General features: G+C 40.4%; 1 protein-coding gene and 1 pseudogene across 1 annotated transcript in view; one reads left to right on the top strand and one right to left on the bottom strand.

The window, feature by feature from the left end:
• Positions 1 to 11,617, top strand: part of Rab10 (RAB10, member RAS oncogene family) — a 78,388-nt gene that overhangs the window by 39,660 nt on the left and 27,111 nt on the right. The window contains exon 2 of the mRNA XM_010604839.1: positions 9,848 to 9,908. Coding sequence (XP_010603141.1) covers positions 9,848 to 9,908 — 61 coding nt within the window. The remainder of the gene's footprint in view (positions 1 to 9,847; positions 9,909 to 11,617) is intronic.
• Positions 2,218 to 3,533, bottom strand: LOC104848708 (annotated as a pseudogene).

Here is an 11,617-nt window from a genome sequence, read left to right on the forward strand (position 1 = left end):
TGTAAACCTCCCTCTCTGTTAACCTAAACTTTGTTTTTGTTAATGTAATAGGTATGTATTTTTAGAAGTCAAAACAGTACTTCAAGGTTTTGATAGTAGTAGCTGCTGCAGCAGTGAATCCTTTCTCCTTATCCACCTGTGTGTTATATTTCCTAGACATTTTTGTATTTTTTCTCCTATTACTCAGCTTCCTATTCTCTAATTTTACACTTCTTTTTTTCCCTCTCTTTGGGTGGGGGGAACGCAGGAGAATTTTGCTGGGGATTGAACCAGGACCTGTACATAATAGTCAAGCACTCTACCACTGCGTTACATTCTTAGCTCTGCTTGTAAGTAACTTTGAAAAAATAATCTTACCTTAGAAATTCTGTTGCAGAAGATGAGAATTTATTTTTATACTGCCAGACATTCCTGGCACTTCTCTCTTCAGCTTCTCAAAGAGTAATAGCAAATGCTTTAACTACTAAACCAAGTAGCATGCTTTAGCTGCATTTCCTTTCTTGGACAACCTTTTGGTTTTGCTGAAGTTTACAGGTCTTTCATTGTTAACGTTCACCTGGGGTCAGCGACACTATCTCTACTTTATCCCAGACAGAATCAGCAGACCCTTCTGTTTGTCACGTAAATTCTGTTAGCATATTTTCTTCCCTGGGCCAACCTCAGTTCTACGAGGCATCCCTCTTGGAACTTTGTTCTTAATGTTTAAGCCAATTTGATTGGCCCTGATAGATTTCATATCTTTGTTTTTTGTTTGTTTGATAAAGCATTTTTCTCACAGCTATCTTAGAAAGGCTTTATGTGTAGGAAAGTTCACACTTTTCCTCTGAAAAGGCTTGGTAATTGGGTTGCTGAAGCGTACTGACAGTTGGCAGATGAACAGGAGAAAAGGCATATGGATTAATGTGCACTCGGGCGCCAAACAAAATATGAAACCCAAAGGATCAGATGGTTGAAGCTGACCATACCCTTTGAGAGAGAAAGGGAGAGAGAAATGGGGGGTGGCCTGGAGACAATTTTAGAGGAGTAGTAAATGACTTTTTGGAAAACAAATGTGCCTCGTGACTGAGTTCTTCTATGGGTTAGGTGGTGACAAGGAAAAGTGAGGGATATAATCACACTGTAAACAAAGGCTCCTTGCACCTTAAAGTCTTACTGTTTAGTCTGGGGTATGCCCCAAAAGCCTCATGTATTTGAAAGGTGATTGGATTATGGGGGTGCTGTACGCATCCCTGTGAGTTTATAGCTGAATGTGCTGTGCCGGAGGTGGGGCCTGGTGAAAGGTGGATCACTGGGGAGCATGACCTCCATGCGGGGCTGTATCTCCCTCACCAGCTCCTGCCTTTGCTCTCCGTTTCCTGGCTGCTGCCATGACTTGAACAGTTTTTCTCTGCCTAGGGCCCCCTCCCACCGTGCCGTTTCTGCATTTACCCTGCCTAAATTGAAACTTATGGAACTGAGCCGAAATAAACCTGTCTTTTAATTTGGGAGTGATGGGTATTGTGTCTCAACAAGAAGAAAGTGACAGTTTCTCAGTCATCTTTAGGAGATGCTGTTAGAAGAAAAGTAAAAACCTATCAGGTGTGTGAGGCTTTTAGATTCTTTTCTTGGTTAACCTTCCCTGAATATTTGATTAGATTCCTGTAGGAGGGGGAATTTAAGACAGTTGCATGTCTTTTGGAGAGGAGCTCTTTTCAGTTCTCTGAGGGCACTTCAGAGAGCCCCGTCTCTGTTCTTGGTTTGAAAAACCAGGGAAGGTTAGAGAAAAATAAATTCTAAGACTCTCCAGCTCAGCATATCGAAGTGTCACTTTTTGGGGTATTATTTTCTGGGTCCCAACACATGCGAGCTAAATATTTTGAGATGTTTTATGTCTGGAAATGTCTTTCATTTGGTACTGACTGGCTGTAGGTTGAAAACATTGAAAGGCATTGTCTTTTTGTCTTCTGGATTCTAGTGTTGCTGTTGATGCGTTGAGAGTTGTTATCCCTGCTCCCTTTTGCTGATGATTGAATCCAGGGCCTCCTGCATGTGAGATGTATTGAGAGTTACCATTCTTTTTTTTCTTTTTTTAATCCCATGAACAGATGGATTTATTTCGGCAGTAAGTTTGAAACTCTTGCTTTAAGCAAGGATACTACAATAATTATATTAGGAGTAGACAGTTTCCTACAATGTTATAGATATAAAAGTTCCTTTTGTACTTTTGTTCAACACTGCTCAACAAGCAGATTCGGTCCACATTTGCTGTGATCTGTCTATTGAGTTAACCCAAGCTGCTGCTTCAGAGACACCGGCATCTCAGATGGAGGTGGGAGGGGGAGCCTGAAGCAGACCTTCACAGAGCTGTAGATGAACCACTGTAGCGCAGTCAGAGTACCGATCATGATGATGTGGGCAGAGTCCCTTCCACACACCTCTGAAGTCAAGTCTCTGGTGGACCTGAGAATCACTGCTGCCTTTCTCTTTATTTAGCACAGATACCACAGAATCCGCAGGGTGAGAAACAATTGCACAGAAGACTCCATCTATGTAGCCTGCCACAAATGTTACAACCAGCTGCTCTGCCTTCCTCTATTCGCTTTGGGGCTTAGGAACCCAAACTTGTACAATGCTTCAGCAGTGTGTTCAAAGCAGGCAAGCTTCATCATGGTGTATGGTATTTGTCTCATCCATAGAGGGACAACTCCGTCATAGAATGCTTTTAGGCCTTCTTCCTTGTGCATTAGGGATCAGCATCTCTGAAAGCGTTAGTGTAACCTGGTTGGGTTTGAGTTCAAACTTCAGCAGCTTCCATAGGAGCCAGGATGATGTCAGCAAATAATTTAGCACTGGTGGAGGCAGCCAAATATAGCGATGTAGCCAAAGATAGGCATGCTCCTCACCGAGCATATTGCTGTACAAGACTTTGAAGACTTCATAAAAGCCAAACTTGCAGAGTCCTTGCATAGAGTAGCCAGTGAAAGTTGTAGCCCATTGCTTAGCCAAACAACAAACAACATCTTTAAGTGTAACTGAGAATCCATTAAATATGCCCTTATATTTTGGGGGATCCACCTGCATACGACAGGGATTTCACTAAATCCAAGGGATCCACAGCAGTATGTGTCAACCCACAATTTAAGACCCTACTAAAGACACATAGAGTGCATAAAACTTTGTGGAGCCATATTTACAACTGTATTCTTACATATACAGAGGTGACTGCCAGCTTGTGGGGTGGTGCTGGGCACCCAAGGACCATTGTGAACCAGCTGCAAGTGTAGCACTGAAAGGGGTTCACCCAAGCCAGGTGCACCATGGACAAGAACATCTTCTCGTTGAGATGGCCAACACCCAACCACTCTTTCTGACAGGCTGCAGCTCACAGAGCCAGAGCTACCATTTTTAATCCTTTAGTATGGCCCAGTTTGCCTTTCTGCAAGGTTTTATAATTTTTTTTTTCTGATACTCTGAAATCTCACTGTGATATTTTTTGTTGCATCTGGGGGACAAGCACCGCTACTCTGTCTGAGCAGCCCACCAGGATCATAAACTCAGCCCCAATAAAAAGTTAGAGGAATAAAGTTTAAGGAAAGGAGGACACTTGATTTGTAAAGAGAATGAGGAAGTTGGGGAAGGGCTCTGCAAGGATGGAGGACCTGTCAGCCCTTTGTTCCTGACTGCTTTTATGATGGGGGCCAGAGACCCTTCCCCTCCACCTGGAACTTGCCATAGCTGGATTGTGGCTTCTGAGCACCTCTGCATAGCGTCATTTTTTTTCCAGCGGTCTGTGTGCAGCTTCTGTCTGTTTACTTTGCTTGACCTACCTTTTAGGGCTTTATCTTTGGGGTGGGCAGCTGATTGGCAAGGGGTTGTCTTATTTGTGGTTAGAGTTACTAAGGGGGCATGAGGATGTACTCCGTGACTCTAGTGTGTGAATACATACGTACATGTGTAAGTTAGTTCCTGGGTGTGAGTGCACATTTGTATAAAAGCTTTCCTCAGCCAGCACCCCCCACGATGTGTCTCCCTGTGTTGTACTGAAGGTGGGAAGGACAGATCTCAGTTTGGCTTGTGCACTTGGCTCTCGTACTCTGCCTGTCAGCTGTTTCCTTTTCTGGTCTCTTGGTGCAAGTCCCAAGGCAGTTTGGTGCCTTTCTTTATCTAGTTTTTCTCTTCTTCTGCCTCTGTCCTTGACCTACTTCCTCCTGCCTCAGCCTCCCAGTGCTGGGATTACAGGCACAGGCGTGTACTACCATGCCTGGTTTAGTTTGCCTTTTAAAATTAAAAAAAAAATTTATTTTTGGTGCTACGGACCAAACCCAGGGCTTCATGCTTGCTAGACAAGCGTTCTACCACTGAGCTAAATCCCCAGCTGATTGTTTTGCCTTTTTTGTGTGTGGGGGTGTGGGACTGGTACTAGGATTTGAACCCAGGGCCTTTCTTCCACATCTCTCTGAACCCCTTTGAGACAAGGTCTTGCCATGTTGCCCACTCTGAGTTGAAACTTGTGATCTTCTTGCCTCTGCCTCCTAGAGAGCTGGGATTACTGTTGTGCACAACTATGCCCAGTTTGCACATTTTATTTAATTTTCATAGGGTTTCTGACTTAGCTTGACATGCCCAAGTTAAAAAATCTTGTGTTTAAATGAGAGATATTAGCTTTTCTACTGCATTGCCCATTTCTGGTTTGGTTTTCCTTAATTGTTTTGGCATGTCATCGACCCAAAGCTCTAAAGAGGTGATTGAAAGTGGGTAGGGATGGTTGTCAAAGTAGTGAGTTTAACCTTACTGGTAAAACTACATGCATTTTATTTTTTTTGCAGAGAGGGTTGTACTTTTTCCAGAAACATTATTTATATGTTTATTCAATAAATATTTTTTGAGTGGCTGTTATATATCAGGCTTTGTTCTATTCTTTTTCTTTTCTTTTCTTTTTTGGTACTGGGGATCGAACTCAGGTCCTTGTGCTTGCAAAGAAGGCACCGAAACCACTGAGCTAAATCCCCAGCATAGGCTTTGTTCTAGGTAGGTACTAAGAATTTAAATGAATTAAACAGATAAAAATCTGTACTCTTGTAGGCCTTAACAATTTGCAAAGGGAGACAAGTTGCAGATTCAAGAACTGTTGAAAAGGAAGTAGTATGAGCCAAGCCTGATGGCTCAGGCCTGTAATCCAGCACTACCAGAGGAAGAGGCAGGATGGATTCAAATTCATGCCCTGCCAGAGCAATTTAGTGACAGAGACCCTGTTTCAAAATAAAAAAGTAAAAAAGAGACTGGGGATGGAACTCAGAGTGAGTGTGTGTGTGTGTGAATAAGAATATGAGTGGATGAATATAGGGGTAGGGAGCCACAACAGAAAATGGTATGGTGACAGAGTGGAGGGGGGCATTACGGTTTAGGTTAGAGTGGCTAGGGAAGCCATGCTGGGGGACAGCAGTATTCCAGGCTAGGGAGTCATATTATATGCAGAGGCCCCTGGGATGAGAATCTGCCTGACTTGTGTGGAACAAAAAAAGAAAAAAGTATACTTCCTTGAACCAGAATAAGATAATACATATAATGTTGAGGACAAGTTAAAAGGTGTGTGAGAGGGGAGTGTATTAGGGCCTTATGGGCCACTTTAAGGATTTTTGGTTTTAGTCTGTGAGAGATGGGATTTGGAGATAGCTAGTAGGTTGAGTGTCTTGAGTTTGGAGTTTAAGGGAGAGGTATAGCCTGGAATGTAAGAATCATCATGGTGTATTTTAGAATTAAAAGCAATAAAGACAGGGAAATCACTACTTAGGGGACTAGGGAGTGAGTAAAGATAGAAAAGAATTCATTGTAGTTTTTAAGGTCATAGAGGGGAGGAGAAATCAGTGAGAGAGATTGAAGAATGGCAAAAAAAAAGAAGAAGAAAGAGTAACAAACAGGAGAGGTTTTTTTTTTTTTCACTTACCCTACTCCCACCCCCATGCTGGGAGTTGAATCCAGGGCCTTTCCATTGAGCTGTGTCCTTGGCCCTTTAAAAAGTTTTAGGTTTGGCCTCACTAAGTTGCTGAATTGCTCGGGTGTGGGAGGGTGGAGAGACCTCAAAATTGCAGTCTTCCTGCCTCAGTCTCTTAGAATTCTGGTGTTAACAGGTGTGCACCACCACACCACACCACATCACACCAAGCCGCCAGGCTTGGGTCCTTTTTCCTCAGGATCCCAGAACTGCCATATGAGAATGAGCTCCAGTTGAACAGTGAAGACTTTTCTGTCCTTGGCAAAGAGTAAGAGAAGCTAGAGACAGATTAAAAAATCAACTCAGCTCTTTAGGGGCAGAGAAGTCATAGATACAGGATAAAAGAAATGAGGGGAAGGGATAGCCTAATAAAGAGGAAAATCTTCTTGTCTTTTCTGTGGATGGGGTAGGTATTTTCCGGAAATTTTGTCCCCCCCTTTCAAGGTTCTTTCAGGTCATTTGTCAGCAGTCACAACACTGAGTCTGGGTAGGAGAGGCATTTAGCATATAGATGGAATTATAGTGAAGTTACAGGTTGTCTGGCTGTCACTCTGGTAGCCTACTTGAATGGGGACTTCTGTACTTCTGACATCCTGTTCTTAGAGATAATGAGAGTAGGGCAGGGTAGAAATTCCAGTAGATCATATAGGCAGTTCGGTAAGAAGCATTTTCATTCAGGAAGGAATGAAGCACAGCTTCAATTCTTGCTAATTAGGTCAACTCATAAGGACCTAAGAGTGACATTTGGGTTCTGGGCATAGCTCTGTGGTGGAGTGCATGCATAACATGCAGGAGGCTTTGATTCAGTCCCTAGCACACCTCCCCCCGCCCCCGCCACACACACACAAGGAAAAAAGTAGAAACATGAAGTGTTTTACCTCATTGAGAGCAGTTTGGTGGAGGGATGTTTAATCAAAACAATAAAGCATGATTGAAAAGGATTCAAGAGATGGGAGGAGAAAAAAAAAAAGAGATTACATGTGTAGATAACTTTCAGGGATTAGCCTTGAAGACCAGGTGATTATTTGAGAAATTTTTAGAAAAATAAAAATATTGGCAAGGACATGGACTAAAAGGTTAATGTTGGTTAGGTGGCCCCTTTTGATTGGGTATTGAAAACAGGACAAACTGAAAGATTCTGGCTTGTAGAAGCAGATAGACTCAAATTAAGAGAGGGTAGCACCATGGTAAATCCAGGAGTTTGAAGGGTCTATGGGGCATTACAGATTGTGGGGGCCAAAAAGAGGTATTCAGCATATTTAATCGCAGATCTGTTGACCATTTCTTAGTGAGACATTAGTTATTAAAAATGAGATACAAGGGTAAAGGATTTAGCTCTGGTGCTGCCCCCTGCCTTGAAAGCGCAAGGTACTGAGTTCGATCCCCAAAAGAAAAAGAAAAAAAGAAAAATCCAAAAAATGAGATACAGAAGAGAAACCATGCAAGCGGGGTGGGGGAGAGGTGTGAATAGGAAAACCATTGAGTAATTTATTTTCCTTTTATTGTGGTACTGGGGATTGACCCCAGAGCCTTTCCCCTGCTAGGTAGTATCTCTATGGTGGAGCTAGATCCTTATCCCTTTATTTTGAGACAGATACTTGCTGAGTTGCCTAAGTTGGTCTTGAACTTCTGATCCTTCTGCATCAACTTCCTGAGTAGCTTAGTTTACCGTATATGCCCGGACACTCCTGGTCTATTTCTTCTTTTACTTGAAGCACATTTTCCTTCTCACCTTTCCTTCCCTTGAGTTTATGGACTGGGACTTGTAAAAATTCTTTTCCTTCCACTTTAATTCTGTAAACCTTCAAAATGTTTAGACTAAAAGATTATTTCTCCTTGGAAAAATTTATGGAATCTTTAAATATTTAAAGTTTTAATTTGTGATGTATCAGTTGGAATCATAAAAGGTTCTAATTGCTTTAGTTTTTATCTATTTTTCCTTTTTAAAGACTATAGCATGTTTTCTCTTGAAGCTCTTTGATTTGTTTATATCCTTTAGCCAGTTTTCTTCATTAAGTGTTCATTATTAGTTGAGGCTGCTCTAATAGATACAACTCTTTGAATTTGTTCCATAGGATCAAAACTGAGGTTTATAAACTGAGATTATAAAACTGAAGTTTGCCAGTTTAATCTGTTCTTTTGATATTCCTCCCCTTCTGAAACAGTGCACAGATTTTGGTATAGTTCAATTAATGTAAATTTTTTTTTAAGTTTAAAAATATTCATGGGCTTTATTTTCAGTTCTAGAATCAGGCTTCACTCCATTGCATAAAATAGAATAAATATTCTCTCCTAATGGGCATTTTCTATAAATTTCTCTTCAAGTACTACTTTGAACTATATCCTACACATTTTGAAGTGTTTTTGTAACTGACCACGGTACTCTAAAACGTGGGAGACAATCTTTGATGGAAAAGGAAAAGGTTTGCTCAAAACTGACTCCAACAGGGATGGAGGGACCTTTTATTTCAAGAGGTGGAGAGGAGTATAAATGAGACAGTAAATAAGGAAATTCCTATGCTGTTCCATTCCCTCCCTTATGGAAACCAGAGCCTGACTTCCAAGGGCTAGCACCTGCACATTCCTTTACACAGATTGCTGGGGAATTTTTTTTTTTGATATAAGCTAATTTCTGACAGAGGCATTACCTTCCTGTCTGCTCATCTGAGTTGAGGAAGGTTGTGTCCCCTTGGTGTGAGGAAGTTGGAGAAGTAGCCTATCTGATAACAAAACAAAACAACCTAATTTTTAAAGATCCACTTTACCCTCTTGGTTACATTTTATTTTCATTTTAGTTCACTTATTTTTTTTTTTCTAATTTTAATTGCATTTTTTAAAATCTTGCCCACATCCGTCTTTAATGAGGTCTGAGTGTGTGTACCAGTGGAGGTACAGCCTGCAAAGGTGTTCAGTAAACCAACAGTTTACCCTAACTGCTCTGTACTCCCACTGTGTTTTTTGGCTCAAGCTACTTGGTGATAAATTCCCCTTGTGTGTCACTGTCAGCTTGCATTTTTTGTTGGTTTGTTTGTTTTTTGAGACAGGATCTCACTTTGTAGTTGAGACTGCCGTGGAACTCACTATGCAGCCCAGGCAGGCTGGTCTTGAACTCACAGTGACCCTCCTACCTTAGCCTCCTGAGTGCTGGGATTACAGGTGTGCGCCACCATGCTCAGCTTGCGTTTTTTTTTTTTTTTTAACCTATGAATTTCCAGATATTTTGAGAGTTGTTTTTTCCAGATGTCTTTTTAGTATTGATTCCTGATTATTGTGGTCAGAAAACAGTTTGTATAACTTCAGTACTCTTAACTGTATTGAAATTTTATTTATTGCCCTTCTGTTTTATTTTAGTACCCGTTGAGTATACACTTAAAAAGTGTGGGGTGAGGTATGGAGCTCAGTTGCTTAGAGTACTTGCCTAATACATGCAAGGCCCTGAGTTTAACTGTAGTACCAAAACAATAACAACAACAACACAAGCCTAAAAACCAAATGTGTATTTATTATTAGATGGAAATTTATATATTATTTAGGTCAAACTGGTTAATATAATGTTATTCAAGTATTCTATATTACTAATTTTTATTTCCACATTTAAAAAAATCAACTATGAAAGGGGTGTTAAAAATCTCTAACTATAATAACATATTTTAAATTTTACTTCTTTTGCTAATTTGTAAAAACTTTTCTGAATAACTATTTCTTTGACCATTCCGAATCTTCCTTTTCTTGGATTTAAGATTATGGACACATTTGCTCAGATTTGCAGTTTAAAAAGTGTCAGCATTCTTTACTTCAGTAAATTTGATAATTTTGATAATAGCTAAGCAGAAAGCTACAATTAATTACAAGTTATCCCCCACTCTTGTGTTACAGGAATAGACTTTAAGATCAAAACAGTTGAATTACAAGGAAAGAAGATCAAACTACAGATTTGGTAAGTGGTATTAATTTACTTATTTTACATAACAATGCCGCAGGCGGCAGTGAAATTCTTCCTTGCACCCTGTTTAGATTGTTTGATTCCCCTCCCCTCTCATCCCCTCTTGTATGGGAATTGAACTCAGGACCTTGTGTTTGCCAGGCAGATGCAGCACCACTGAGCTAAATCCCCAGCCCACTGTTAGACTTTTCTGAAACAATCGGGTGAACCTCAGAGATGCAAAAATGTACTTGCCATTGACTGGTCTATGGAAGCTGGCTGTTAATTTTTCCGCTTGGTATATAAATTTGGGCAAGTTATGTACTGTTAGTTAGGCTTTTATATCTCCATATGCAAATGGAACTGATACCATTACCATTATCTCAAAGGATTGTTAAAAGATGACCTGAAACAATCTGTGTAAAGCCTTTAGTATTATGTTTTGCTCACAAACATCCCATATAATAGGTTACCATTATAATCTTTTTGTTGCTTTGAGTCTTAACTAAAATATTTATTTTCCTTAATGTGTTTTAAGCTTTATTTTAAAAGAGGGGGTCTGGGATATAGCTTAGTGACAGAATGCTTGCTTTGCTTTGTGGAGGTCCTGAGTTCAATCCTCTAGCACTTAAAAAAAATATTCAGGCATTCTTTTTAATTAATTTATATAGTTTTGCCTGAGGAAGTACAGTAACAGTTGAATTTGTATTCAAGTGTGAACCATGTACTTTAAATTTATAATAGCAGTACTTTATAGTGAATATTGCTTGCTTTATATGTATTATAGGTATCACCCATTAAATGTTCTTAAGGACATATGCCTTTGCATACAGCCCATGCATATATATATATGTCTGTATAAGAGAAACCAAATTTCACAAAACAATTTTCAGGCATATGCTGGATTATATATAAAATCTTTGTTTTACTAAATTTGTCCTGTACCTCTATCTACTCTCCCTTGTCTACAGACTTTGTTTCTGTTCCTTGATCTTTTTTTGTGTGGTTTTTTTTTTTTGTTGTTTTTTTGAGACAGGGTCTCACTATGTAGTTGAGACTGACCTGGAACTCACTATGTAGCCAAGGCTGGTCTCAACTCAAGCGATCCTCCTGCCTCAGCCTCCCGATTACAGGTGTAATTACAGATGGGATTACAGGTGTGTGCCACCACACCCGGCCCTGTTCCTTGATCTTACAGACTTTGGAATTTCCTCCTTCTTTGGGGTTGGGAAGGCAGTGGAGTTGAACCCAGGAACTTCTCACTCTGCTATAGCCAAAGCCCTTTTAAAATAAATTGTTTATGCCAGTGCTGATGGCACACGCCTGTAATCCCAGCACTTGGGAAGCCGAGACAGGGGATCGCTGTGAGTTCCAGACCAGCCTGGGCTACATAGTGAATTCCAGGTCAGTCTCAAGTACATAGTAAGATCCCCCAAAACAAAACAAACAAGCAATAAAATAAAATTTTTTTGTTTGTTTGAGAAAGGATCTCACTAAGTTATCTAGGGTGTGCTCAAACTTTCAATCCTGTCTCCCAGTATCACTGGGATTACAGGCATATAGTCCCATGACTAGCTCATTTCATCCCTTTTATTGTTTTAGTCTTTTTGTATCATTCATTCCTTCATTCCTTCACTTTTTTCCCCCTGTGGTACCAGGAATTGAACTCAGGACCTTGTGCTTTTGAAACAGGTACAGCACCACTGAGCTATATCCCAACTGAC

The sequence above is a fragment of the Fukomys damarensis genome, unplaced genomic scaffold, assembly GCF_012274545.1.
Source record: "Fukomys damarensis isolate Sample0158 unplaced genomic scaffold, DMR_v1.0_HiC HiC_scaffold_2, whole genome shotgun sequence".
NCBI lineage: Eukaryota > Metazoa > Chordata > Mammalia > Rodentia > Bathyergidae > Fukomys > Fukomys damarensis.